The sequence below is a fragment of the Agelaius tricolor genome, unplaced genomic scaffold, assembly GCF_023055355.1.
Source record: "Agelaius tricolor isolate 1412-34295 unplaced genomic scaffold, bAgeTri1.0.p SCAF_52, whole genome shotgun sequence".
Taxonomy (NCBI): Eukaryota; Metazoa; Chordata; class Aves; order Passeriformes; family Icteridae; genus Agelaius; species Agelaius tricolor.
Genome location: NW_027269312.1, coordinates 904,641 through 931,780, shown reverse-complemented (window position 1 = coordinate 931,780; position 27,140 = coordinate 904,641). Strand labels below are relative to the sequence as shown.

The 27,140-nt window shown below is 58.3% G+C and overlaps 2 protein-coding genes and 1 pseudogene across 2 annotated transcripts; 2 read left to right on the top strand and 1 right to left on the bottom strand.

The window, feature by feature from the left end:
• The first annotated feature begins 619 nt into the window (after window positions 1-619).
• Window positions 620-20,437, top strand: LOC139604530 (low affinity immunoglobulin gamma Fc region receptor II-like). Its single transcript, XM_071455666.1, has 8 exons — window positions 620-711; window positions 1,398-1,418; window positions 1,507-1,737; window positions 1,954-2,208; window positions 19,028-19,297; window positions 19,387-19,689; window positions 19,770-19,856; window positions 20,412-20,437. The coding sequence occupies exons 1-8, from the start codon at window positions 663-665 to the stop codon at window positions 20,435-20,437; spliced, it is 1,242 nt and encodes a 413-aa protein (XP_071311767.1). The 5' UTR covers window positions 620-662.
• Window positions 2,525-18,885, top strand: LOC139604511 (Fc receptor-like protein 3; annotated as a pseudogene).
• A 4,481-nt stretch (window positions 20,438-24,918) lies between the features above and the next one.
• On the bottom strand, window positions 24,919-26,463 carry LOC139604529 (low affinity immunoglobulin gamma Fc region receptor III-like). Its single transcript, XM_071455664.1, has 3 exons — window positions 26,415-26,463; window positions 25,435-25,665; window positions 24,919-25,196 (listed from the first exon to the last, which is right to left on the bottom strand). The coding sequence occupies exons 1-3, from the start codon at window positions 26,461-26,463 to the stop codon at window positions 24,919-24,921; spliced, it is 558 nt and encodes a 185-aa protein (XP_071311765.1).
• Window positions 26,464-27,140: the final 677 nt, after the last annotated feature.

Sequence of the window (27,140 nt, the reverse complement as noted above, 5' to 3'; positions counted from 1 at the left end):
GGGTGACCCCAGGCCACTGGCACCTTGTGGGGGCTGTGCTGGCTCTGGGTCACCCAAAAATCTGAAGCACCCAGGGAAGGAGCTGCAGCTCATGGGCTCACCCAGCCACTGCCCATCCCTGGCACCTTCATTCCCCTGGGAACCCAAACATGGGACCCCCATTCCTTATGTCCCACCCTCTCTGTGGCCCCATTCCCAGTACTGACATTCCCAGTATCTCCATGGCCCAGGACCCCATTCCCAAGGAACCCTGTCCCATTCATTCCATCCCCTGAAATCCTCCTAGGACCCACCATTGCCCCATGCCATGAACTCAAATCCATGGAGCCCACATTCCCCTGGGACTCCCATCCCTCAGTCCCCTTAGCTCTGGGGATGTTCATTCCCATGGCACCCCCATTGCCAGATATTCCCCCTCCTCACCACCCCCATTTCCCAGTGACCCCATTCCTGTCTCCCCAAACCCACCAAGCCCCCCACTCCTGGGAACCCCATGTCCCACTTTGTCCCACCCACCCGTGTCCCCAGCCTGTCCCCACCCTGCCGCCACCAAGGGCCACCTACACATGAGGGTGAGATGTGACCTCGCTTCCTTCCCCTTCATCCAAAGAGCCGCCAGTCAGGGGAGCGGTGGCCACAGCAGCGAGTGACAGCCAGTGCACATGGCTGGGGACACCGGGATGGCCGGGAAGGTGGCGCTGCTCCTGTGGGGTGAGTGCCCCAGGCACGGGCCTGACACCCCAGGGATAGGGAGGAGAGGGGGCACAGGGGGGCTGTGGGGTTCCCTGAGGTCCCCAATGCCAGCAGTGCCAGTCCATGTTACCCACAGTGGACCTTGGTGGGACTGGGGATGTAGGGTGCTTTGGGAACAGGAACAGGGGGCAGGAATGGGGGGCAGGAATTTGGGGATGGGGATGTGGGAACAGGAATGTGGGGACTGGCACCTTTGGGCTCAGGTAGCTCTGGGCATAGGGACAATGGAACTGGGATACAGGGACAGAAGGGGACAAGAACGGTGAGGATGTGGCCATGGGGATGGGATCATGGGGAGGGGATCATGAGCTGGTGGGGGTGACCTGGGCGAGCATGGGCTGTGTCTATGGTGTCCTTAGGCCTGGGGTGTCCACAGTGTCCCCATGCTCTGCCCCAGCCCAGGGTGGTCACAGTGTCCCTATTCCCAAGGTGTCTGTGCCACAGGGATGTGGTACATGGGTGGCTGTGACACAGACATGTCCCCCTGCCTTGCCAAATCATTTGGGGACCACCCCCATACACTTTCTCACAAGAACTGCTGTTCCCATGGAGACAGTTTGGGAACAGCCCCCACACCCTGCACCCCAGATGGTGCTGTCCCTGCAGTGCCACCCCCACCCAGCCCTGTCCCTTCTCCCTTCCAGCCCAGACCCTCGGCCTCGCTGGTGAGTCCTCAGGGGATGCCATGGCCCCACCCCGCTGTCCCCAGCCCCACACTGGCCCTGGCAGGTTGGTGTCCCCTGTCACCCACAGGTGCCCAGACCACCCAGCTCCTGGTGGAGCCCCCCTGGAGGCCGGCGGTGCTGTGGGACCGGGTGACACTGACCTGCCAGGGCTCAGGGACTGCCGGTGCCACCACCTGGTACAAGGACGGGCAGCGCTGGAGGCAGCAGGGACCCAGCCACGTCTCTGTCACTGAGAGAGGCACCTACACATGTGACAGACCCGGCACCGGGCTCAGCCCCCCTGTGACAGTCTCAGATGGTGAGGGGGGATCTTTAATGATCAGGGTGGCCCCCAACAGGGCTGGGTGGGCTCCACTCCCTGGGTGGCCTCACACCCATTGTGTGGTGAGAGCCTCTCTCCAGGACACCTGGACGTCCCACTGCACCCCAGTCCAGCCACATGTCCTCAGTGCCATGGGCATCCACCTCACTTTTCTTGAGCCCCTCAGTGAGATGGGACCCTCCTGTCCCATAGATCATCTGGTGCTGCAGGTGCCAGCACAGGCGCTGCTGGAGGGGGACACGGTGACACTGCGCTGCCGGGGCTGGCAGAACAACCCTGTCGCCGGGGTGCGATTTTACCGGGACAAGAAGGATCTGAGGGGGTTCATCAATGGGACTGAGCTGTCCCTGTCCCCCCTGCAGCTGCACCACAGTGGCCGCTACAGCTGTGGGGGCTTGGTGAGGTCTTTTATGTCACAGTCAGCAGCAGTGACAGTGACAGTGCACGGTGAGAACCTGCACGGCTTGAACTCCAATCTCCTGACACCCCCAAAGCCCCTTCCTAGTGGACTCAGAGTCACAGTCCTCTCCTCCCCTTTCCTGCCCTGAGCTCTTCTCGGTGCTGCTGCTTGAGGGTCCCCCCGTGCCCACCGAGGGGTCCCTCCTGACTCTCAGCTGCCTCAGCACCCCCAGTCCCCTGTGGCCCTGAGCCCCCCTCCTGCACGTGTTCTACTGGGATGGGCAGGTGGGGGGAGGCGGGGGGGGTGTGCAGGTGTCCCCACAGCTTCTGTTGTCCATCATGGGGATCTCCCATTCGGGGAATTATGGCTGTGAGGTATATTGCAAGGGGGACCGTGCAGAAGAGCAGCACCCGGCTCCCCGTCACAGTGTGCAGTGAGTGCGGGGATGGGCATGGGGAGCCCCCATGGTCTGCTCGGGTCCCCTGGTTGGGCATCTCCATGTCCCCCAGACACCATTCCCAGGTCCTTCCATCACTCCCCTTGTCCCCTCGTCACACCCCCATGGTGTGACCTCATCCCCGACATCCCCCACCACACCCATCCCCCACTGTCCCTATCCCCCCACACCAGCTGCCAGCCCCTCCCAGTGCTCTCAGCCCTGTCTCTGTCCCCACAGTGCCTGTGGCCAATGCCACCATCACCCCCGGTCCCCTGTCACACCAGGTGCGTGCAGGTGACCCCGTGACCCTGCACTGCTCAGTGCAGGTGGGCTCAGCCCCTGTCACCTTCACCTGGCTGCACAATGGGCAGGAGGTGGCCCAGGGTCCCCTCCTGGAGCTCGGGACCGTCGATGTGGGACATGTGGGCACCTACCAGTGCATGGCCACCAACCAGCTGGGACAGGACAGGCACCGCGTGTTCCAGGCACTCAGCCCTGAGCTGGCCCTGGAGGTGATACCACAGAACAAAGGGACACAGAGGGACACAGGTGGGGGTCACACGGGGTAACTGTGGGGTGCAGGACCCCTGGGGTGATGGGTGACCCCGATGTGTGCCCTTCTGTTTCTTGCAGTAGCCGCAGGGGTCAGTGGGGCCCTTTTGTTCCTCCTCCTGCTCGTGGCTGTCATTGTGGCCTGGCACCGCTGGCATCGTATGGGTGGGTGACAATGGGGAGACAGGCGTCCCACGGAGCTGTAGAGGCCCTCAGAGTTGGGAAGTGAAAGGGAAGCATCCAAGCCTCAGAATTGTGACCTTGTCTGCAGGTCCTGTAGAGTTTGGGGAGGTGCTGGAGGGTTGTGCAGGGATGTTGGGGGTTCTTTAAGGAGCCCTGGGGGTGTTTGAGGACTGTCTCTCCTTGGCAGGCTTTGGGTTTTTGAGGCTGAGTTGGTTGGGGGCACTGATGAGGTGCATAAGTTCTGGGGGGCTTCAGGGATACTTTGGGTCCTTATGGGAGTTCAGGAATCCTGACAGGCTTCAGGGCCCAGGGACCCCACAGTTACTCCTCCCCTGCTTCCATTGCAGCGGCTAGAAAGAACCAGGAAAGGTGAGTGGGAGGCTCAAACCAACTGCTCTCCTTTTACCCCAACCCCCAGAGACCTCCCATTCCCTCCCCCACATCCCCTTTGTTCCCTCAGGGCCCCCCCGGATCCCCCGGCCCCCCCAGAGGAGGGGGAGGTGCTGTACACCCACGTCGTGGTCACCAAGAGGGCAGGGGGTGAGTACGGGGGGGACACACACAGAGGGACACGTCACCCACGAGTCTCACCCCACCCACATCCCAAAGCCCGTGTCTCTCGCAGCATCCTCCCGAGCCACCACCCTCCAGGATCCCCAGGTGACCTACGCGGAGCTGCAGGGACCCCAGGGGCGACCGCGGGAACCCGGTGACATCTACGGGAATGTGCTGTGACACTGGGGGGAACTGGGGGCACTGGGGGTCCCCACCTATGGGCACCCACTCGTGTGTGTGCTGCCACTAAAAACTGTCCCAATCCCTCCCTGTGGGGGCACAAAGATCCCAAAGACCTGAGAGAAGAACAATTTCCTGAAACAGCAGAGAGAGAATAAAACCAACAGCAACAACAACAGCGTTCAGAGTCCAAACGGTCACACAAGGAACGATTTCCAGGGAAAACCCCCAAAAAGGAATAAACCCCAGACATTTCCCCCAAAACCTTTCCTCCACCAGAGGAACCTGGCAGGGCCTCAACCTTCCTTGCTCTGATGCCCAAAGTGGCCTTCAGGGGGCTCTGCATTCTCTTGTCCCCTGTCCCAAACTCATCCTCTGCAGTGTTCCCCACACAAGGATGTCACAAAAGCCCCGTGAGGGTGCTGGAGCCTCCCCCTTTTCCAGGGCAGTCGGGATCAGGCCATGGCACAGGGTGGGGTGTCAGAGGCAGGAAAAGTTTGATGTCTGGAGACATTTTGGAACACCTGCATGTGGCAGGGGTGGGTCACGCTTTGCTTTTGGTGAGACAGAGCCCCGTCTGTCCATCAGTCTGTTAACCATGGCATATTGGTGACAGCATGCCACTCTGCCAAAGCCAGCTCCTGAGTGTCCACATGACTAGAAGTGGGCCCTTGGTGGCCCAACTGGCTTAAAATGCAGAACATGAGGTAGCCAAGTCCCTGACCCTGTCGCCTATTGGGGTGTCTGTCCCATCCACACTGGAACCCAGGAGTTGGCAATTCATTTAAATAAGAAATATCTGCCAAGGAAAGTAGGAACATTCCTGGAATGGAAAGAAGACCCATATCTAAAACATTTTTTAGTTGCAAAAAAGATAAGGCTTCCGGGCAAAAGTGTAGGAAATGAATAACAGCTCTTTACTGAGAAATTAATAAATCAGAACAGAATTTATAAACCAGAAAATTTATAATCCAGAACAGAACCAACAACACAAACCCAGAACTTTCCCTCCCGCTCAGCGCTGTTGGTTTCTGTGGCAGTTATAACCGCGGCCAGCAGGGGGTGCTGCAGGGAGCACTCCCGGCCAGCAGGGGCGCCCCGCTCCAGCTCCATCCCCTCAGGGCCCCTGGTGGCCTCGGGCGGGAGGGAGGAGGGGAAATCGCTCCTTTTGCAAACTCACGGCCACCAATCGGTCCCGGCACCACCACCGGCAGCGGGCAGAAGCCGCCAAGGCAGCAGGTTGGATCCCAGTGCCCAGTGGCAGCGTAGCAGTGTCCTGGGGCCTGGCACATGCCCTGCACAACACCTTCAACCACTCTCTATGATCCCAAATGGAAGGAAAGCTGCACCTGACCCCAGGCAGGTCTTGAATCCACAGCAGCACTTCTGGTGGTTTTGTGCCCCAATTCCTGCAAACCTCAGCCTTTCACTCAGATGAGGAGGGCAGGGATGGAGCAGCTTTGGGGACACCTGGAATCCAGACAAGGGACACTCCCCAGAAACCCACCATGGCCACGGGCAGAGCCACTGACTGATATATCCACACGTTTTTCTCTTATCTGGCGGCCAGAATCCAAATCCAAGCATTATTTCCATGAGGTTCCTGAAGGTTGCTGGTTTTGTTCAAGAAGATCGGTCAAGCTTAGGTTGTTGAGCGGATTATTGTTGTCTTTGCAGTAGTTCTTGGGTCTCTCATTTCCTTACCAAGATGAACAAATGATTATCTCATGGACTGGCTCCCTCAGAGCAGCCCCTGCAGGGGGGGGTTTCCAGCTAGCCCTACTCTGAAAAACCATCAAAAGCTCTCTCATGTTGTCATCTTATTGCAAAGGTTCCCATACCTTCTTGGTGATTTCTTATGGGCAATTCCTAGCAGCACTAAATCTTTCATCTTCACAGCATAGCTAAAAAACACCAACTCTCTTTATCCAGCTAACTCACTCTTTTGTAGCACTCGTCTTCTCATTGGACACAGCTGTGGCCTGTTAAGGGCAGGCTTGTTCTTAATCTTTGGTGATTAGTAGAGCTGCAACTCTTCAGGTGTGAGGCTACTTTCTGCACTATCTTTATTTTCTTACATTCTATCCTTCCACACTCTCAGAGCCACTGCTTGGGCTCCCTTGGGGTTTTGTGCTTCTTGCAGGGCTGAACAAACCACAGACAGGTCTTTTTCCACCCACAGAATTCTCACCTCCGCAGCAGCTCTAAAGCTGCCAGAATTATAGCCAAGGGGGCAGGGGGGACACTCAGGTGCTGGCTGCCCCCTGGGGCTGGGCAGAGCAGGGCTGGGCAATGGCCATCCCTGTGCAGTGGGGCTGGGCCATGGCTGGGCCCCACCCTTGGATGGCCACTGGCTTCAAGGAGAAGGAGTTTGGGAACTCCTTCCTGCCTGGGGCTCCATTCCGCAGCTGCTCTTGCCAGCTCAGATCCTGCAGGGGACGAGCAAGAATGGAGAAGTCTGGAGTCCCCCGGAGCTGCCATGCCCCAGGACAGGACACCCTTGTACAGCCCGTGTCCCCTCTGGGAAAGGATCCCCACAGGACAGGAGCCCCCTGGATGTACCCCCCAGAAGAGAACCCACCCCCGTGTGAGAAAGGTGTCAAACGGCCTCCTCCTTCTTTTGCAGGAGAGAAAAAGTGAAAGTTGGGAAGGGGGTAAAAGCTGGACCTCCCTATCCCCCACAGCCTCCCCAGACCTCCCTGCAGACCCCTCACCCCTGCTTCCCCCACCCTGGCCTTCCCCAGCCCATTCCCTGCTCAGGTGCCCCTGAGGACCATCAAGGCATGAACTTGGGGTTGTGAAATTGAGGGGTAAAATGGTGAAACTGGAAATAAAGAGAGGGAAAAGTCACTGCGGGCTGGGGGAGCACAGACCCAGAGCCCCTTGAAATCTGTCTGGGGTGACCCCCAGGCCACTGGCACCTTGTGGGGGCTGTGCTGGCTCTGGGTCACCCAAAAATCTGAAGCACCCAGGGAAGGAGCTGCAACCCATGGGCTCACCCAGCCACTTCCTATCCCTGGCACCCTCATTCCCCGGGAACCAAAACATGGGACCCCCATTCCTCATGTTCCACCCTCTCTGCAGCCCCATTCCCAGTACTGACATTCCCCAGTATCTCCATGGCCCAGGACCCCATTCCCAAGGAACCCTCCGCTGTTCATTCCATCCCATGAAATCCTCCTAGGACCCACCATTGCCCCATGCCATGAACTCAAATCCATGGAGCCCACATTCCCCTGGGACTCCCATCCCTCAGTCCCCCCATGTTGTGGTTTGTTATGTTAGTATGTTCAGTTCCCCCACTGTTGAGCTGTAATGGTTCTGCCCAGGTTCTCCTCCCCTCTTCAGTTATATGTCAATCACCCAGCTCCTCCCTTGTTACCCCGGTTACTATTGTATCCCCTTCAAACCCCACCCCCGGCTGCCTATCAGTCACGTGGCACTCCTGCCTCCTTCTCTAGAACCTTCTAACAAGGGTGTCAGGTGATTGGCTAAGGGGCCGGGGCCCCTCCCTTGGTTCCCCACTGTTGGTTCTCCCCTCGTGCCAATCTTTTGTGTGTTACCCCCTCCCTGGACTCCCATTTGTTCCCAAACTGTTACCACCCCTACCGCCCACTCCCTTTATAACATGATGTATCCCCACCCTCGTGGCTCTTAGGTTCTTGGCCTCCTTGGGGCTCTAATAAACTGGAACTTGCCACCAACTGAAGAGTCTCCTCTTCTTTTCTCTCGGATTGAAGCTCGTCTACGGCCATGTCTGAAGGAAGTGCTGTCACTGCAGCGTGAAGCACTAGCCTTAGGTGCTGTGCCCAATACGTGAGTTGGGAGAGTGCCCCCACGGCTGCAAGCAGGCTGGCTAGCTACCCGGGACGTTCTCCATTGGCCAACCAGCTTCACCCCCAGCTATGGGGACGCTCATTCCAACGGCACCCCCATTTCCCAGTGACCCCATTCCTACCTCCCCAAACCCACCAAGCCCCCCACTCCTGGGAACCCCATGTCCTACTTTGTCCCACCCACCTGTGTCCCCAGCCTGTCCCTATCCTTCCCCTATCAGAGGCCACCTATGCATGAGGGCAAGATGTGACCTCACTTCCTTCCCCTTCATCCAAAGACCCGCCAGCCAGGGGAGTGGTGGCCACAGCAGAGAGTGACAGCCAGTGCACATGGCTGGGGACACCGGGATGGCCGGGAAAGTGGCACTGCTTCTGTGGGGTGAGTGCCCCAGGTACGGGCCTGACACCCCAGGGATGGAGAGGGGGCACAGGGTGGTTGTGGGTTCCCTGAGGTCCCCAATGCCAGCAGTGCCAGTCCATGTTACCCACAGTGCACCTTGATGGGACTGGGGATGTAGGGTGGCTTTGGGGACAGGAATAGGGGGGCAGGAATTTGGGGATGGAAATGTGGGAACAGGAATGTGGGGACTGGCACCTTTGGGCTCAGGTAGCTCTGGAGATAAGGACAAGGGAATTGGGATGCAGGGACAGAAAGTGACAAGAACCATGAGGATGTGGCCATGGGGATGGGATCACAGGGATGGGACCATGAGCTGGTGGGGTGACCTGGGCCAGCATGGGCTGTGTCTGTGGTGTCCTTGTGCCCAGGGTGTCCACAGTGTCCCCATGTTCTGCCTCAGTCAAGGGTGGCCTAGGTGTCCCAGATCCCCAGGTGTCTGTGCCACAGGGATGTGGTGCACGGGTGGCTGCGACACAGACATGTCCCCCTGCCACTCCAAATCTTTTTGAGACCACCCGCACACACTTTCCCACAAGAACTGCTGTCCCAACAGGGACAGTTTTTGGGGACAGCCACCACACCCTGTCCCTGGTGTCTCCTTCCCTGCAGTGCCACTGTCACCCGCCCTATCTCTTTTCCCTTCCAGCCCAGACCCTTGGCCTCGCTGGTGAGTCCTCAGGGGATGCCATGGCCCCACCCCACTGTCCCCAGCCTCACACTGGCCCTGGCAGGCTGGTGTCCCCTGTCACCTGCAGGTGCCCAGACCACCCAGCTCCTGGTGGAGCCCCCCTGGAGGCCGGCGGTGCTGTGGGACCGGGTGACACTGACCTGCCAGGGCTTGGGGACCGATGGTGCCACCACCTGGTACAAGGATGGGCAGTGCCGGGGGATGGAGGGACAGGACCGCCACAGTGTCACCAAGAAAGGCACCTACACATGTGACAGTCCCACAACTGGGCGCAGCCCCCTGTGACAGTCTTAGATGGTGAGGGTGGATCTTTAATGATCAGGGTGGCCCCTGAGAGGTCAGGGTGGGCTCCACTCCATGGGTGGCCTCACACCCCTTGTGTGGCAAGAGCCTGTGCACTGCACACAGGGACATCCCAGTGCAGCCCAGTGCACTCCAGAGCACCCAGATGTCCCTGGTGCTATGGGCACCCACCTCAGAATGGTCTCATCAGTAAAATGTGACCTTCCTGTCCCACAGACCAACCGGTGCTGCAGGTGTCAGCGCGGGCACTGCTGGAGGGGGACACAGTGACACTGTGCTGCCGGGGCCGGCAGGAAAATCATCTCAGCAGGGTACGATTTTACCGGTAGGAGAAGGAACTTGGGGGTCCCTCAGGGGAACCGAGCTGTCCCTGTCGCCCCTGCAGCTGCACCACAGCGGCCGCTACCAATGCGAGGGCTTGGTAGGGTCCTGGCAGTCACGGTCAGCAGCAGTGACAGTGACAGTGACAGTGCACGGTGAGAAACCCCACAGCTGGAACTCCAATCTCCTGACAACCCAAAGTCACTTCCCAGCAGATTCAGAGCCATAGTCCTCACCTCCTCTCTCCTTCCCAGAGCTCTTCATGGTGCCGGTGCTGGAGGCTCCCCCCACACCCACCGAGGAGTCCCCTCTGACTCTCAGCTGCCTCAGCAGCCCCAGCCCCTGCAGCCCCGAGCCCCCCTCCTGCACGTGTTCTACCAGGATGGGCAGGTGGTGGGGGGCCCACAGGGGTCCCCGCAGCTGCTGGTGCCTGCCGTGGGGGTCTCCCACTCAGGGAATTATGGCTGTGATGTGTACTCCCAGGGTGGGGCGTGCAGAAGAGCAGTGCCCGGCTCCGCGTCATGGTGCACAGTAAGTGCATGGATGGGCATGGGGAGCCCCCACAAACTCCTTGGCTAACCCACACTGCCTGGCATCCCCCAGCCCTCCTTGATGCATGATCTGGAGTACCCAACCTTTCCCGGATCCCTCCCTGGCTCCCACCATCTTTTCTCGGGTCCCTCACCAGGTCCCCCAGCCCCTACATGGGTACCCCCATCCTTCCCTGGCACCGTTTCCGTGTCCTGCCATTGCTGCCCCGGGTCCCTCCCCAGGTCCCCCCATTCCTGGCTCGTGTTTCCCTCCATCCCACATTGGGTCCCCTCACCCCTCCATGGGTCCCATCACCCCTCTATGAGTTCTCCGCACACCCCCCAAGTCACACCATTCCCTCCCTGAGTCCCCGTACCTGCCCTGGTGTTGCCCACCTCCCTCTCCAGGTGTTCCCTCACTGACCCCCCCAGCATCCCTCGAGGTTCCTTTCCAAGCACCCCCCCCGCCTCCACATCTCTGTGCCCTCTCTCCATCACTGGAGTTCCCCTGCCCCTTCATGAACCTCCTGGGTCCCTCACTGTTCCCTGGTGTCCCCCTCTCCTGCAGGTGTCCTGCCCTCGGGGGTGTCCCTGTCAGTTCAGCCCCCCAGGGCACAGGTGGCACTCGGGGACCGCCTGGTGCTGAACTGCGCAGTGGCCATGGGGACAGGTCCCCTGTTCTCCTGGCACCGGGAGGGCTCTGGGGCACTGCCTGGCACCAGCCCCCACCTGGAGCTGCGCCACATTGGGGACAATGACAGCGGCCAGTACCGGTGCCGGGTCAGTGACGGGGACAGCGTGGCTGAGAGTGACCCCCTGAATGTCACCGTCCTGGGTGAGCAGGACTCTCAGGCTGGGGATGACCCAACCCAGAGCACTCCCATCCCACCTTGCCAGGTGCCAGCCCTGTCTGTGTCCCCACAGTGCCCGTGGCCAATGCCACCATCACCCTCAGACCCCTGTCACACCAGGTGCCCGCAGGTGACCCCGTGACCCTGAGCTGCTCAGTGCAGGTGGGCTCAGCCCCTGTCACCTTCACCTGGCTGCACAACGGGCAGGAGGTGGCCCAGGGTCCCCTCCTGGAGCTCAGTGACATTGAAGTGGGAGATTCAGGCACCTACCAGTGGGTGGCCACCAACGAGCTGGGACAGGACGGGCACCGCATGTTCCAGGCACTCAGCCCAGAGCTGGCCCTGGAGGTGACACCTGGCTCACCCTGGGTCACAGGTAGGTTCACACAGGTGGGGTCACCAGGGAGTGCAGGACCCCTGGGGTGATGGGTGACCCTGATGTGTCCCCCTCTGTTTCTTGCAGGGGTTGCAGGGGTTGGTGGGGCCCTTTCCTTCCTGGTCCTTCTCATGGCTGTCATTGTGACCTGGCACTGGTGGCACCGTGTGTGTGGGTGACAATGGGTGGATGGGGGGTCCCAGGGAGCTGTAGAGGCCCACAAAATTGGGGAACCATAGGGAACGACCCACATACCCACAATTGTGACTTTGGCTGAGGGTCCTGTAGGGTTCAGGGAGGTGGTGGAGGGTCCTGCAGGGTTGCTGGGGGTTCTTTCAGGGGCCCTGGGGGTGTTTGGGCGTCTCTGTCCCTGCTGTGCTTTGGGTTCTTCAGGGTGATTTGTTTGAGGCCACTGGGGAGGTTCATGAATTCTGGGGGTGTGACCGTGGTCACAAGGGTTTTCAGGATGAAGAAGAGACGAGAATGTTGACTCCATGATCAGAAGGCTTGATTTATTATTTTATTATATATGTTACATTAAGACTATACTAAAAAGAAATAGAAAGGAAAAGGTTTCTTCAGAAGCTAGCTAAGCTAAGAATAGACAAGAATGAATAACAAAGATCTGTGTCTCAGACAGAGAGCAAGAGCCAGCTCTGCCATGAGTGGTCAGGAAATCCAAACATCCACAGGAGACCAATCACGGGTCTGCCTGTTGCATTCCACAGCAGCAGATAACCATTGTTTACTTTTGGTTGCTGAAACTGCAGCTTCTCACAAGGAAAAATCCTAAGAAAGGATTTTTCATGAAAGATGTCTGTGACAGAGGGGCTTCAGGGATGCTTGGGGGTCCTGAGGGGAATTGAAGGTCCCGTGGAGGTACAGGATTCCTAAGAGGGTTCAGGGCCCTGGGGACTCCTCAATCACCCCTCCGCTCTTTCCTTTGCAGCTGCCAGGAAGCAGCAGGAAAGGTGAGTAGGGGGCTCAAACCACACTCTCCCCTTTTAGCCCAAACCCCCAAGACCTCCCACTCCCCCCCCCCACATCCCCTTTATTCCCTCAGGGCACCCCCGGATCCTCCGGCCCCCAGAGGAGGGGGAGGTGCTGTACACCCACGTCGTGGTCACCAAGAGGGCAGGGGGTGAGTACGGGGGGGACACACACAGAGGGACACGTCACCCACGAGTGTCACCCCACCCACATCCCACAGCCCGTGTCTCTTGCAGCGTCCCCCGTGCCACCACCCTCCAGGATCCCCAGGTGACCTACGCGGAGCTGCGGGGACCCCAGGGTGACCGCAGGAACCTGGTGACATCTACGGGAATGTGCTGTAACACTGGGGGGAACTGGGGGCACTGGGGGTCCCCACCCATGGGCACCCACTCGTATGTGTGCTGCCACTAAAAACTGCCCCAATCCCTCCCCATGGGGGCACAAAGATCCCAAAGGGCTGAGAGAAGAACAATTTCCTGCAACAGCAATGAGAGATAATAAAACCAACAGCAACGGCAACAAGGTGCAGAGTTCAAATGGTCAAAAAAGGAACAATTTCCTTGGAAAGCCACCGAAAAGGAATAAACCCCAGACATTTCCCCCTGCACGTTTCCTGCACCAGAGGAACCTGCCAGGGCCTCGACCTTCCTTGCTCTGATGGCCAAAGCAGCCTTCAGGAGGCTCTGGATTCTCTTCTCCCCTGTCCCAAACCCCTCCCCTGCCGTGTTCCCCACACGAGGATGTCACAAAAGCCCTGTGGGGGTTCTGGAGCCTCCACCTTTTCCAGGGCAGTCAGGATCAGGCCATGGCACAGGGTGGGGTGTCAGATACAGGAAAAGTTTGATGTCTGGAGACATTTTGGAACAGCTGTTTGTGGCAGGGGTGGGTCAGGCCTTGCTTTTGGTGAGGCAGAGCCCTGTCTGTCAATCAGTCTGTCAGCCGTGGCACACTGGAGACAGTGTGATGCTCTGCCAAAGCCAGCTCCTGAGTGGCTGGGTGACCAGAAGTTGCACCTGGGGAGAGGGCCCTTGGTGGCCCAACTGGCTTAAAGGGCAGAGCATAAGGTAGCCAAGTCCCTGACCATGTCTCCTCTTGGGTTGCCTGTCCCATCAAGGCTGGAACCCAAGAGTTGGCAACTCATTTAAATGAGAAATATCTACCAAGGAAATTGGGAATGTTTCTAGAATGGAAAGAAGACCCATCTCTAAAACATTTTTTAATTTCAGAAATGATGAGGCTTCCAGGCAAAAGTGTAGGAAAAGGAATAACTCCTCTTTACCGAGAAATTAATAAAGCAGGACAGAACAACCAACACAAACCCAGAACTTTCCCTCCCGCTCAGCGCTGTTGGGTTTTTGTGGCAGTTATAACCGCGGCCAGCAGGGGCCGCTGCAGGGAGCACTCCCGGTCAGCAGGGGGCGCCCCGCTCCAGCTCCATCCCCTCAGGCGCCATGGCGGCCTCGGGCGGGAGGGAGGAGGGGAAATCGCTCCTTTTGCAAACTCCCAGCCACCAATCAGTCCCGGCACCACCACCGGCAGCGGGCAGAAGCTGCCAAGGCAGCAGGTTGGATCCCAGTGCCCAGTGGCAGCGTAGCAGTGTCCTGAGGCCAGGCACACGCCCTGCACACCACCTGCAACCATTCTCCATGATCCCGAGTGGAATGAAGCGCCTGACCCCAGGCAGGTCTTGGGTCCACAGCAGCACCTCTGGTGGCTTTACACCACAGTTCATGCAAACCCTCAGCCTTTTAATCAGGTGATGAGGGCAGGGATGGAGCAGCTTTGGGGACACCTGGAATCCATACAGGGTCACTCCCCAGAGCCCCACCATGGCCATGGGGCAGAGCCTCTGCTCCATATTTAAGGAATATTATTCCAAATATTTCTGGGTGGGATGTGCCTAGCCTCGTCTGACCTTTACTGCTAGGCCAAAGGCAGCAGCTGTGATGTTTCACCTCAGAGATACCTTTGGCCATCTGGATGCTGCAGCTAGGCACTCAGAAGAAATCCAGGCATAGTAGAAACTCAGTTTACCTCTGGTGGAAAAGGTTCAGGCGACGGTGAAGAGAAAAAGGAGAGGATTCTGCCATAGACTTTTAATCCAGAGTTTTATTCCAGGATGACAGACCTCTGAATCTTGTAACAGCCCCCAAGAGAATCCAGACCACATGGTCCCGTCTTATTTTAAGCCTGGGGACAGGGGGAGGGGAAGGGACAGGTGAGGCACCAACCAGGTGGGAGGAGGGGAAGGCTCAAGGGATAAAGACACTTGGACAGGCCAATGAGCCCGGACCTGAGGGGCATCTTTTGAACTTCTGCCAACCACACCACGACCCTGCTGGAATGTTAAGATTGATGGACAGCTCTCAGCAGGAGGGCAAAGCAGGAGGGGAAAGGAGAAGTTGGCACACCTGGGGGGTTAGGATAGGTGAAACAGCAAATGGCATCACACTGCAACACGTATTTCCACACTTTCCCCTCTTATCTGGTGGACACATCCAGAACCCAAACATTCTTTCCATGAGGTTCCTCAAGGCTGCAGGTTTTGTTCAAGAAGGATGGTCCAGGTCAGGTTGTTGAGCACAGTGTTGTTGTCTTTGCAGTAGTTCTGGGGCTCTCTCAGTCCCTTACCCATAGGAAAAAATGATCAATTGCTGGACTGGTTCTCCCACAGTGGCCCCTGCAGAGGGGGTTTCCAGCCAGCCCTGCTCTGAAAACCATCAAAGGCCCTTGCAGAGCTAATGCTTGGCCTCTCTTTGGGGTTTGTGCTTCTTGCAGGGCTGAGCAAACCACAGACAGGGCCTTTTTCCCCCACAGAATTCTCACCTCTGCAGCAGCTCTAAAGCTGCCAGAATCAAAGCCAAGGGGGAGGGAGGGACCCTCAGGTGCTGGCTGCCACCTGGGGCTGGGCAGAGCAGGGCTGGGCAATGGCCATCCCTGTGCAGTGGGGCTGGGCCATGGCTGGGCCCCACCCTTGGATGGCCACTGGCTTCAAGGAACAGGAGTTTGGGAGCTCCCACCTGCCTGGGACTCCATTCCCCAGCTGCTCTTGCCAGCTCAGATCCTGCAGGGGACGAGCAAGAATGGAGAGGTCTGGATCCCCCAGAGCTGCCATGCCACAGGACAGGAGCCCCTTGTCCATCATGTGTCCCCTCTGGGACAGGATCCTCACAGGACAGGAGCCCCCTGGATGTACCCCCTAAAGCCAGAACCCGCCCTCCATGTGACAAATGTGTCAAACAGCCTCTTCCTTCAGCTGCAGGAGAGAGAAAGTGAAAGTGTTGGGGGGGGGAGAAGCTTCACTCCCCTATCCTCCACAGCCTCCCCAGCCCTCCCTGCAGACCCCTCACCCCTGATTCCCCCACCCTGGGCTTCCCCCAAGCTGTTCCCTGCTCAGGTGCCCCCCAGGACCATCAAGGCATGAACTGGGGGCTTGTGAAACTGAGGGATGAAATGATGAAAAATGCAATGAAGAGAGGGAAAAGTCACTGAGGGTTGGGGGTCACAGACCCAGAGCAGCTCAGAATCTGTCTGGAGCGGCCCCCAGGCTGCCAGCACCTTGAGGGGGCTGTGCTGGCTCTGGGTCACCCCAAAATCTGAGCCAACCTAGGCAAGGAGCTGAGGCCCAAGGCCCTGCCCAGCCACTGCCCTTCCCTGGGACTTCCATTCTCCTGGAAATCAAATCGTAGGACCCTCATTCCTTATGTCCCGCCCTCTCTGCAACGCCCATCCCAGTACTCACATTCCCCAGTATCTCCATGGCTCAGGAGCCTATACCCAAGGAACCCTCTCCTGTTAATTCCACCCCCTGAAATCGTCCTGGAACCCACCATTCCCCCCTCCCATGAACTCAAATTGCTGGAGGCCACATTCCCTAAGGATTCCCATCAGGGAGTCCCCCCAGCTATGGGGATGTTCATTCCCATGGCACCCCCATTGCTGGTTATTCCCCCTACTCAGCGCCCCAATTCCCAAGTGACCCCATTCCTGCCTCCCCAAACCCACCGAGCCCCGCACTCCCGGGAACCCCATGTCCCACTTTGTCCCACCCACCCGTGTCCCCAGCCTGTCCCCACCCTGCCCCCACCAAGGGCCACGTACGCATGAGGTGACCTCACTTCCTTCCTCTTCATCCAAAGAGCCACCAGACACGGGAGCTGCGGCCACAGCAGCGAGTGACAGCCAGTGCACATGGCTGGGGACACCGGGATGGCCAGGAAGGTGGCGCTGCTCCTGTGGGGCGATTGCCGTGGGCACGGGCCTGACACCCCAGGGATAGGGAGGGGAGGGGACACAGGGGGGCTGTGGCATCCCCTGAGGTCCCCAGTGCCAGCAGAGCCAGTCCATGTTACACACAGTGAACCTGGGTGGGACTGGGGATGTAGGGTGGCTTTGGGGACAGGAACAGGGGGCAGGAATTTGGGGATGGGGATGTGGGGACAGGAATATGGGGACTGGCACCTTTGGGCTCAGATAGCTCCGGGGACAAGGACAAGGGAATTGGGATGCAGGGACAAGAATGGTGAGGATGTGGCCATGGGAATGGGATCAGGGGGATGGGATCATGAGCTGGTGGAGGTTAGCTGGGCCAGCATGGGCTGTGTCTGTGGAGTCCTTGTGCCTGGGGTGTCCATGGTGTCCCCATATTCTGCCAAGCTCAGGGTGGCCTTGGTGTCCCTGTTCCCAAGGTGTCTGTGCCACACGAATGTAGTGAACAGGTGGCTGTGACACAGACATATCCCTCTGCCTCTCCAAATCTTTTTGGGACCACCCCCACACATTTTCCCACAAGAACTGCTGTCCCCATAGGGACAGTTTGGGGATAGCCACCACACCCTGCCCTGGTGCTGCCGTCCCTGTGGTGCCACGCCCACCCAGCCCTGTGCCTTCTCCCTTCCAGCCCAGACCCTTGGCCTCGCTGGTGAGTCCTCAGGGGATGTCATGGCCCCACCCTGCTGTCCCCAGCCCCACGCTGGCCCTGGCAGGCTGGTGTCCCCTGTCACCTGCAGGTGCCCAGACCACCCAGCTCCTGGTGGAGCCCCCCTGGAGGCCGGCGGTGCTGTGGGACCGGGTCATCCTGACCTGCCAGGGCTCGGGAACCGCCGGTGCCACCACCTGGTACAAGGACGGGCAGCGCGGGGGCAGGAGGGACAGGACCGCCTCCCTGTCACTGAGAGATGCTCCTACACGTGTGACAGACCTGGAACCGGGCGCAGCCCCCTGTGACAGTCTCTCTCAGATGGTGATGGGGGATCCTAAATGATCAGGGTGGCCCCTGAGAGGTCAGGGTGGGCTCCACTCCGTAGGTTGCCTCACACCCCTCGTGTGACAAGAGCCCGTGTCCTGCACACAGGGATATCCCAGTGCAGCCCAGTGCACTCCAGAGCACCCAGAATGTCCCCAGTGCTATGGGCACCCACCTCAGAATGGTCTCATCAGTAAAATGTGACCTTCCTGTCCCACAGACCAACCGGTGCTGCAGGTGCCAGCACGGGCACTGCTGGAGGGGGACACAGTGACACTGCGCTGCCGGGGCCGGCAGGAAAACCATCTCAGCAGGGTGCGATTTTACTGGGAGGAGAAGGATCTCAGGGGGTCCCTCAGGAGGACCGAGCTGTCCCTGTCGCCCCTGCAGCTGCACCACAGCGCCCCTACCGATGTGAGGGCTTGGTGGGGTCCTGGCAGCCACGGTCAGCAGCAGTGACAGTGACAGTGCACGGTGAGCAACCTCACGGCTGGAACTCCAATATCTTGACAACCCCAAAGCCCCTTCCCAGTGCACTCAGAGTCACAGTCCTCACCTCCCCTCTCCTTCCCTGAGCTTTTCTCAGTGCTGGTGCTGCAGGGTCCCCCCAAGCCCACCAAGGGATCCCCCCTGACTCTCAGCTGCCTCAGCACCCGCAGCCCCCTGTGGCCCCGAGCCCCCCTCCTGCACGTGTTCTACCGGGATGGGCAGGTGGTGGGGGCCCGCAGGGGTCCCCGCAGCTGCTGGTGCCTGCCGTGGGGGTCTCCCATTCAGATAATTACAGCTGCCAGGTGCGCTCCGAGGGTGGGGCCGTGCAGAAGAGCAGCGCCCGGCTCCGCGTCACAGTGCTCAGTAAGTGCATGGATGGGCATGGGGAGCCCCCACAAACTCCTTGGCTACCCCACACTGCCTGGCATCCCCCAGCCCTCCCTGGCACCTGCTCTGGGGTACCCAACCTTTCCTGGATACCTCCCTGGATCCCACCCTCCTTTCTCAGGTCCCTCCCTGGGTCCCCGAGCCCTCCATGGGTACCCCCATCCTTCCCTGGCACCTTTTCGGTGTCCTGCCATCGCTGGCCCGGGTCCCTCCCTAGGTCCCCCATTCCTGGCTCGTATTTCCCTCCATCCCACATTGGGTCCCCACACCCCTCCCTGGGTCCCTACAACCCTCTGTGAGGTCCTCGCACATTCTCCAGGTCACAGCATCGCCTCCCTGGGTCCCCATACTCTTCCTGGTGTTGCCCACCTCCCTCTTCAGGTGTTCCCTCCCTAACCCCCCCACCAACCCTTGGAGTTCCTTTCTAAGCCCCCCTCCCCCAATCTCTGCACCTCCTCTCCATCACTGGAGTTCCCCTGCCCCTTCATGAACCTCCTGGGTCCCTCACCGTCCCCTGGTGTCCCCCTCTCCCCTGCAGAGATCCCTCCCTCGGGGGTGTCCCTGTCAGTGCAGCCCCCCAGGGCACAGGTGGCACTCGGGGACCGCCTGGTGCTGAACTGCGCAGTGGCCATGGGGACAGGTCCCCTGTCCTTCTCCTGGCACCGGGACGGCTCGGAGGCACCGCTGGGCACCGACCCCCACCTGGAGCTGCACCACGTTGGGGACAATGACAGCGGCCAGTACCGGTGCCGGGTCAGCAATGGGGACAGCGTGGCCGAGAGTGTCCCCCTGAATGTCACCGTCCTGGGTGAGCGGGACCCTCAGGCTGGGGGTGACCCCACCCACAGCACCCCCATCCTGCCTCACCAGGTGCCAGCCCTGTCTGTGTCCCCACAGTGCCCGTGGCCAATGCCACCATCACCCTCAGACCCCTGTCACACCAGGTGCCCGCAGGTGACAACGTGACCCTGAGCTGCTCAGTGCAGGTGGGCTCAGCCCCTGTCACCTTCACCTGGCTGCACAACAGGCAGGAGGTGGCCTGGGGTCCCCTCCTGGAGCTCAGGAACATCAACGTGGGATGTTCAGGCACCTACCAGTGCATGGCCACCAACGAGCTGGGACAGGACAGGCACCGCATGTTCCGGGCACTCAGCCCAGAGCTGGACCTGGAGGTGACACCTGGCTCATCCTGGGTCACAGGTGGAGTCACATGGGGTCACCAGGGTCTTCAGGATCCCCGGGGTTCAGGGTGACCCCAGCGTGTCCCCCTCTGTCCCCAGCAGTGGCTGTGAATATCAGCAGGACCCTCCTGTTCCTGCTCCTGCTCCTGGCTGTCATTGGGGGCTGTCACTGGTGGCACCGCTGGGGTGGGTGACAATGGGGGGTGGGGGTGGGGGTCCTGGAGTGAGGGGAAGCCCCCAGGGTGGGGACAGAGATTGGCAGCACCCAGGGCCCCTGAGCTGGGGAAACTGAGCCCACAGTGACCTCGGCTGGGGGTCCTGGGGGATTTGGGGGGAACTTGGAGGATCTTGGTTGGGCTCCAGGGGCATCCCTTGCTGGGCTTTGAGGAATATTGGGAGCTCCTGGAAGGTTTGGGGAGCTCCTGGAGGGCTGTGCAGAGATGTTGGAGGACCTTTTTGCGTCCTGGGTAGTTTTGGGATGTCCCTCCCTGCTAGGCTTGGGGTTCAAGGGGCTCAGCGGGTTGGGGGCACCAGGGGGGTTGGGGGCCCTATGGTGGTGCAGAAGTTCTGGGGGGGTTTAGGAATGCTCAGAGTGTCCGGGGGGATTTAGGGATCCAGTGGGAATCAGGGCTACACTGGGGGGTATTTGGGGGTCCCGTGGGTCGTTGGAGATGCCGAGGTCCCAGGAAGGTTCAGGCGTCCTGGTGTCCCCTCAGTCACCCCCTGCCCTTTCCCTTGCAGAGACCAGGAAACTCCAGGACAGGTGAGTGGGGGGCTCGGGCTGGGACTCCCCTTTCCCCCTCTCCAGACACCCCCCAGACCCCTTCATCCCCACAGGACCCCTGCCAGAGGAGGGGACTATGCTCAATACCCATGCCAGGGGCACCAAGTGGGCAGAGGGCAAGTACAGTAGTTTACACTGGTACATGTCACCCACGGGTGTCACCCCCACCCAGGTCCCCACAACTACTGTCACTCACAGGGCACCCATGGGTGTCCCCCAGTCCTGCCCCACACCAGGATCCACAAGTGACCAACGTGGACCTGTCGGGACCCTACGAGGGACAGCGGGACCCCCGTGACTACGAGAATGTGCTGTGCCATGGGGGGAACTGGGGGGCACTGGGGGCATTGATTTCTCTCTGGGGTCCCTTCTTCCTCTTCACAGCACCCCACGGGGCTCCTCCTTCCCCCTCCCAGTGTTGGGGGAGTACACGACATTTTTCCCTTGTATTGTACACAAAATGACGCTTTTGCTTAAACTGTGTGAGAAGCAAAGCTCACACTTTAAAATTTGTAAATGCTTAATAAGAAATAAAAGGGAGAGTAAACAGCAGGCTGGGTGCTTGGCAACTGCCAGAGGCACAGGGTTAACTACAGCAATTCTTCTTACATACCTTTTCATTGTGTTGGTTAAATACATACCCAGGAGAGTTACACATATTCAAACATTCTTTCCAGTTCACATGTTCCCAGAAAAAACAGCAAAAGTTTCTCTTTTGCTCGGTTTGACCCTTGATTCATTTTCATAAAGTCCATGCCATACTGCAGATTAAATTTAAATATTTTATGTCCTTACAAGGCCCCCCTGTTCTGTGGTTTGACAGTTCTTGATAATCAAAGGGTCAGTGGTAAATTCCTCTTTGCATTCTCTCTTTTGATGTTTATTCACTTGCTACTTTTCAATGTGTTCTTCTCATACAGATGAGATTCTCTGCCAGAACATTAAATCAACATTAGCTATTTCACAAAATTATCTGAGTTATTCTCACCATTGTCACTTAGTCACACAAATAAAGGCATTAGCTACTTCTGCCATAGTTAATGTTATAATGCACAGCACATTGTCTCTATCTTGATCTTTTGTGAGAGCCTAAACAATAATATATTTATCACACTAAAATATATATTGTACACAGAGATTAGAGTAATAAGCTGACAAATAGTAGTATATCAAGAAGCAGTTAAAAATAGATTACAAACTGTATTATATCAAAACAATTGGGGAATACCAATATAATAGAGAAAGCCAATGACTACACAGTTATTCATAACAGGAGGAAGGTGTATTGAAGGATTTATTTTTCTCCTTATCCTGCTCTGATTTTGTCAGCAATAAATTCAATTCATATCTCTAATTCCGAGGCAGTTTTACCTGCAACAGGATTTGATGAGTGATCACTTCTGATCCTTGTCTCAAGCCACAAAACTTTTGCTGTTTTTTCTCCCCATCCAAGTGCAGAGGGCAGTGAGAGAGCGGCTGTGGTGGGTGCAGGGTATCCGGCCACTGTCCATCCATGGAAAGGCAGGGAGGAGGAGGAGGAGGGTCCAGGTCAGGTTGTTGAGCTGAGTGTTGTGGGATTTGTAGTAGTTCTGGGGCTCTCCCAGACCCTTGGGGACAGGGACAAAATGATCAATTGCTGCATTTCCGGACTGGTTCCCTCTCAGCTGCCCCTGCACAGGGGAGTTTCCAGCCAGGCCTTTTCCCCCACAGAATTCTCACCTCTGCAGCAGCTCTAAAGCTGCCAGAATCAAAGCCAAGGGGGCAGGGGGGACCCTCAGGTGCTGGCTGCCACCTGGGGCTGGGCAGAGCAGGGCTGGGCAATGGCCATCCCTGTGCAGTGGGGCTGGGCCATGGCTGGGCCCCACCCTTGGATGGGCACCCCAACAACATCAGCCACTCCACAATACACATCACTGTCCCAACAACATCACAATATTTAATCAACAATATAATCAATAATGTAATATCAACGCATATAATATCCAGTGAAAGTCAGCTTCCATTTACTTGTTTCCCACAACACATACCAGTAAAGAATTGTATTCCTCTTCCCACACCTTTTCCGAAAAGCACCATAATTTCAAAGTTATAATAGGTCAGAGAGAAGGGGGTAGTATTTTCCATTCCAAGGGAGGTTCCCACCTTGTTCAGTTTCCTTGACAGAGCTGAACAAAGAAACACCATTTCTGCCCATGTAACCAAAGAGTGGCATTTTTGTCCCAGGAACAGGGAACCAGGTCCTGTGCCCCCTTGGAACTGGGACAGGCACCAGTAAGCCACCTTAGTGGGAGCACTGGGAGGGGGATTGCAGAGCCACTAAGCACTCTGGGGTTAAGAGGAACAAATCTGATTTTGATTTATGTCTCAACATATGCTATACATGAGGTGAAAAATGACTCTGTGGATGTACATGTGCTGGGAACCCTGTCCATGGTGAGGCTTCAGGCAACAGAGAATCAGGGGAGAGAAAGCTTCAGTGATCTGGCTGTGAGTGACCCACACTGGCTGGTGGGACAGATGCCTGGGAAAAATGTCTATGAAAAAATGCCTGAGAAATCGGGCTGTGGGAGGAGCCTTTGCAAATCAAAGCAGCAAACTGTGACACAACAGGAGCGTTTTGCTTTGGGTTTCTTGGAGGGATCAGGGGCTTGCTTGGAGGGGTCAGTTTGGCCCTCCTCCCCTGTGGGATTCACATTCTCTGAACCTGGGAGAAGCAGGGAGAGAAGCAAAGAATCATCCAAACAATTTTTATCTCATTTTCTGCTCCTGTGTTTTTCACAAGTGGAATGCATTGTGGAAGATTGTTTACCTGAAGGGAATTGGTAATTGGATTCTGGTGTGAGTGTTTTGATTCACTGACCAATTGAATCCAGGTGTGTGTGTGGGGACTGTTGGCTGACAGTCATGAGATTGTGTGCAGTGGAGTGCAGTTGAGTGCTTGGCAGATTCAGTTTAGATGTAATATGATATAGAAGAATATAGTATAATAAAGTACTTAATTAGCCTTCTGAAAAGATAGACTCAGATGGATCATTCCTCCCTGACGTTGGGCAAAAGTATCACTGATACTCCCCCCCCCCCCCCCTCACCTTTTCCTCCCAGTGGTCCTTCTTCTCTGTCCGCACCCGTTTCTTCCCTGCTTCGCTGCTTCCCCGAGGCAGCTCATTCCTGCTCCTTCTGGACGTTCCTTCATTGCTTCCTTGATGGAGCGGATGCTGCCTGCACCCACCCGCCGCCTCTGCCGCGTTTCCCACGCTGCCCACAGCCCCGAGCCTGCTGCACCTGCCCACGGCAGCCCCAGCCCGCGGCAGCCAGCCCAGAGCCACCAGTGCCCAGCACCAGCCCGCAGCCAGCCCGCAGCAGCCCCTGCAGCCATCGCTCGCAATGCCAGAGACACGCAGGTGCCGTCCTTGGAAATCACGCCCAGCCACTCACAAAAGCCATGTGGGCTCGCCCTGGCTTGCAGCACACACACTCCATCTGCCGAGCTGATGCCCACAGAGCGCCCGGGCTTCTTGGGTTAATGCTGTCCCTGTCTTCTGTTTCTCTCTCTATCCTTTTCCCTTTCTACTCCCTTCTCTACCCCTTCAGTAAGAACACTTACCCTCCTTTATCAATAAACAGTTCTCAGATATAATATTGCCACACAGACAGGGCTGGCACTGGTCAAGGTGGGATGGGGGTGCTGTGGGTGGGGTCCCCCCCAGCCCAAAGTTTCTGCTCACCCAGGACGGTGACATTCAGGGGGTCACTCTCGGCCACTCTGTCCCCGTCACTGACCCGTCACTGGTACTGGCTGCTGTCATTGTCCCCAACGTGGTGCAATTCCAGGCAGGGGCCGGTGCCCAGCAGTGCCCCCGAGCCCTCCCGGTGTCAGGAGAAGGACAGGGGACCTGTCCTCATGGCCACAGCACAGCTCAGCACCAGGCGGTCCCCAAGTGCCACCTGTCCCCCAGGGGGATGCACTCACAGGGACACCCCGAGAGCGGGACCCCTGCAGGGGACACAGGAGGGATTGGGGACCCAGGAGGGGTGGGGGCCAAGGGAGGGGAAAGAAGGTGTTTGCAGGGGAGCAGAGAAGATCCCAGTGAGCAGAAGGGGACCCTGGGAGGCATGTTGGGACCTGGGGACAATGGCAAGAGCCCATGGAAAGGTGGAGAGACCCAGGCAGGGATGGGGAACCATGAGGGAGACTGAGGAGACTCAGGGAACTATTTGGGGTTTGAATATGGGCAGGAGGACCCAGGGAAGGAAGGGAGACTAGAGGGTGGAGCAGGGACCTTGGAAGGGGTGAGGAATCCTGGGAGGAATGGGGAGGACAAAGAGAGGGATGAGGGATGTGCAGGGGGAACTGGGCAGTCATGGGGGAAACCAAGAGGGACTTGGGAAATTTTGTGTGACTCAGGGAGGAGTAAAGGGAGGGATGAAGGACTCAGGCAGTGCTGGGGAAACCCTCTGAGGATGTCAGGTTTCCCTGTCCCCATCCTTGCACTCACTGTGCACTGTCACTGTCACCTGCTCTGACTCTCTCCACTGTGACACCACCTGGCCCCCGCAGAGGTAGCGGCCGCTGTGGTGCAGCTTCAGGGACAGCTTGGTCCAGTCCTGGGGCCCCCTCAGATACATCTCTTCACGGTAGAAGTACACAGCCTTGAGCACTTTGTTCTGCCTCCTCCAGCAGTGCAGTGTCACCGTGTTCCCCACCAGCAATGCCTGCGCTGGCTCCTGCAGCACCAGCCAGTCTGAGGGAAGAGGGGACCTTTCACACCAGGGCCATGAGAAGGGTCATGGTGGCACTGGGAGGCACCAGGAGCCACCCATTGTGAGGGAGAATTCTCCCCGCTGTGAGATGCTCTGGAATGTCCCCAGAGCAGGGGACGGGCTCTGGTCACACCAGAAGGTGATCCATTGAGCAGAGCCCAACCAGAGCCATCAGGGTCCCCGCAGGTACCAGCGTGGGGACACTCAAAACCCCCTCACCATTTAAGATTGTCATGGGGGGGCTGCACCTGGTGTCGGGTCTCTCACACATGTAGGTGACACTCCCGGTGACACTGACGTTGTCGCATTGCTCCTGCCCCCAGCGCTGCCCGTCCTTGTACCAGGTGGTGGCACCGGTGGTCCCCAAGCCCTGGCAAGTCAGGGTCACCCGGTCCCACAGCACTACCGGCCTCCAGGGGGGCTCCACCAGGAGCTGGGTGGACTGGACACCTGTGGGTGACAGGGAACACCAGCCTGCCAGGGCCAGCGTGGGGCTGGGGACAGCAGGGTGGGGCCATGGCATCCCCTGAGGACTCACCAGCAAGGCCAAGGGTCTGGGCTGGAAGGGAGAGGGACAGGGCTGGATGGGGGTGGCACCACAGGAATAGCAGCACAGGGGTACAGGGTGTGGGGACTGTTCCTAAACTGTCCCCATGAGGACAGTAGTTCTTGTGGGAAAGTGTGTGGGGGTGGTCCCCAAAAGATCTGGAGAGGCAGGGGACATGTCTGTGTGACAGCCACCCATGCACCACATTCGTGTGGCACAGACACCTTGGGAACAGGGACACTGTGGACACCCTGGGCATGAGGACACCACGGACACAGCCCATGCTGGCTCAGGTCGCCCCCACCAGCTCATGATCCCATCCCCATGATCCCATCCCCATGGCCACATCCTCACGGTTCTTGTCTCCTTCAGTCCCTGCATCCCAGTTCCCGTGTCCCTATCGTCAGAGCTACCTGAGCCCAAAGGTTCCAGTCCCCGCATTCCCGTCCCCACATCCCCCTCCCCCCCAAATTCCTGTCTCCTGTTCCTGTCCCCAAAGCCACCCTACATCAGTCACAGTCACACCAAGGTCCACTGTGGGTAACATGGACTGGAACTGCTGGCATTGGGGACCTCAGGGGACCCTGCATTCCTCCTGTGCCCTCTCCTCTCCACATCCCCGGGGTGTCAGGCCCGTGCCCGGGGCACTCACCCCACAGGAGCAGCGCCACCTTCCTGGCCATCCCAATGTCCCCAGCCATGTGCACTGGCTGTCACTCACTGCTTGGGGTGGCTGTCCCCTGGGTGGTGGCTCTTTGGCCAAAGGGGAAGGAAGCGAGGTCAGGTCTCATCTGCATGCGTAGGTGGCACCTCGTGGGGGCAGGGTGGCCACAAGCTGGGGTCAGGCTGTGAGCAGGGTGGGGACAGGATGGGGACAAGGCTGGGTGGGACATGGTGGGACCTGGGGTTACCAGGAGTGGGGGGCTCAGGGGGTTTGGGGAGCCAGCAAAGGGTGTCCGGGGAATGGGGGATCCCAGGGATGGGGTCTGTGGGAATGGGGGTCCTGAGGAGGGGGAGTCACTGGGGATGGGGGTGCCATGCTAATGGGGGTGCCCGGCGCAGGGGGAACTCAGGTATGGGAGTCCCAGGGGAACATGGGCTCCAGGAATTTGGAGTCATGGGATGAAGATACTGGGGGAATGGGAGTTCCTGTAGGAATTTGGGTCCTGGGAGAATCAAGTTTCTTGGGGAAGGAGAATTTCAGGGGATGAAATGAACAGGAGAGGGTTCCTTGGGGTCCTGGGCTGTGGAGATCCTGGGGAATGGCAGTACTGGGATGGGAGTCCCAGGCAAGGCGGGACCTAAGGAATGGAGCTCTCATGGTTTGATTTCCAGGGAAATGTGGGTCCAAGGGAAGGGCAGTGGCTGGATGGACCCA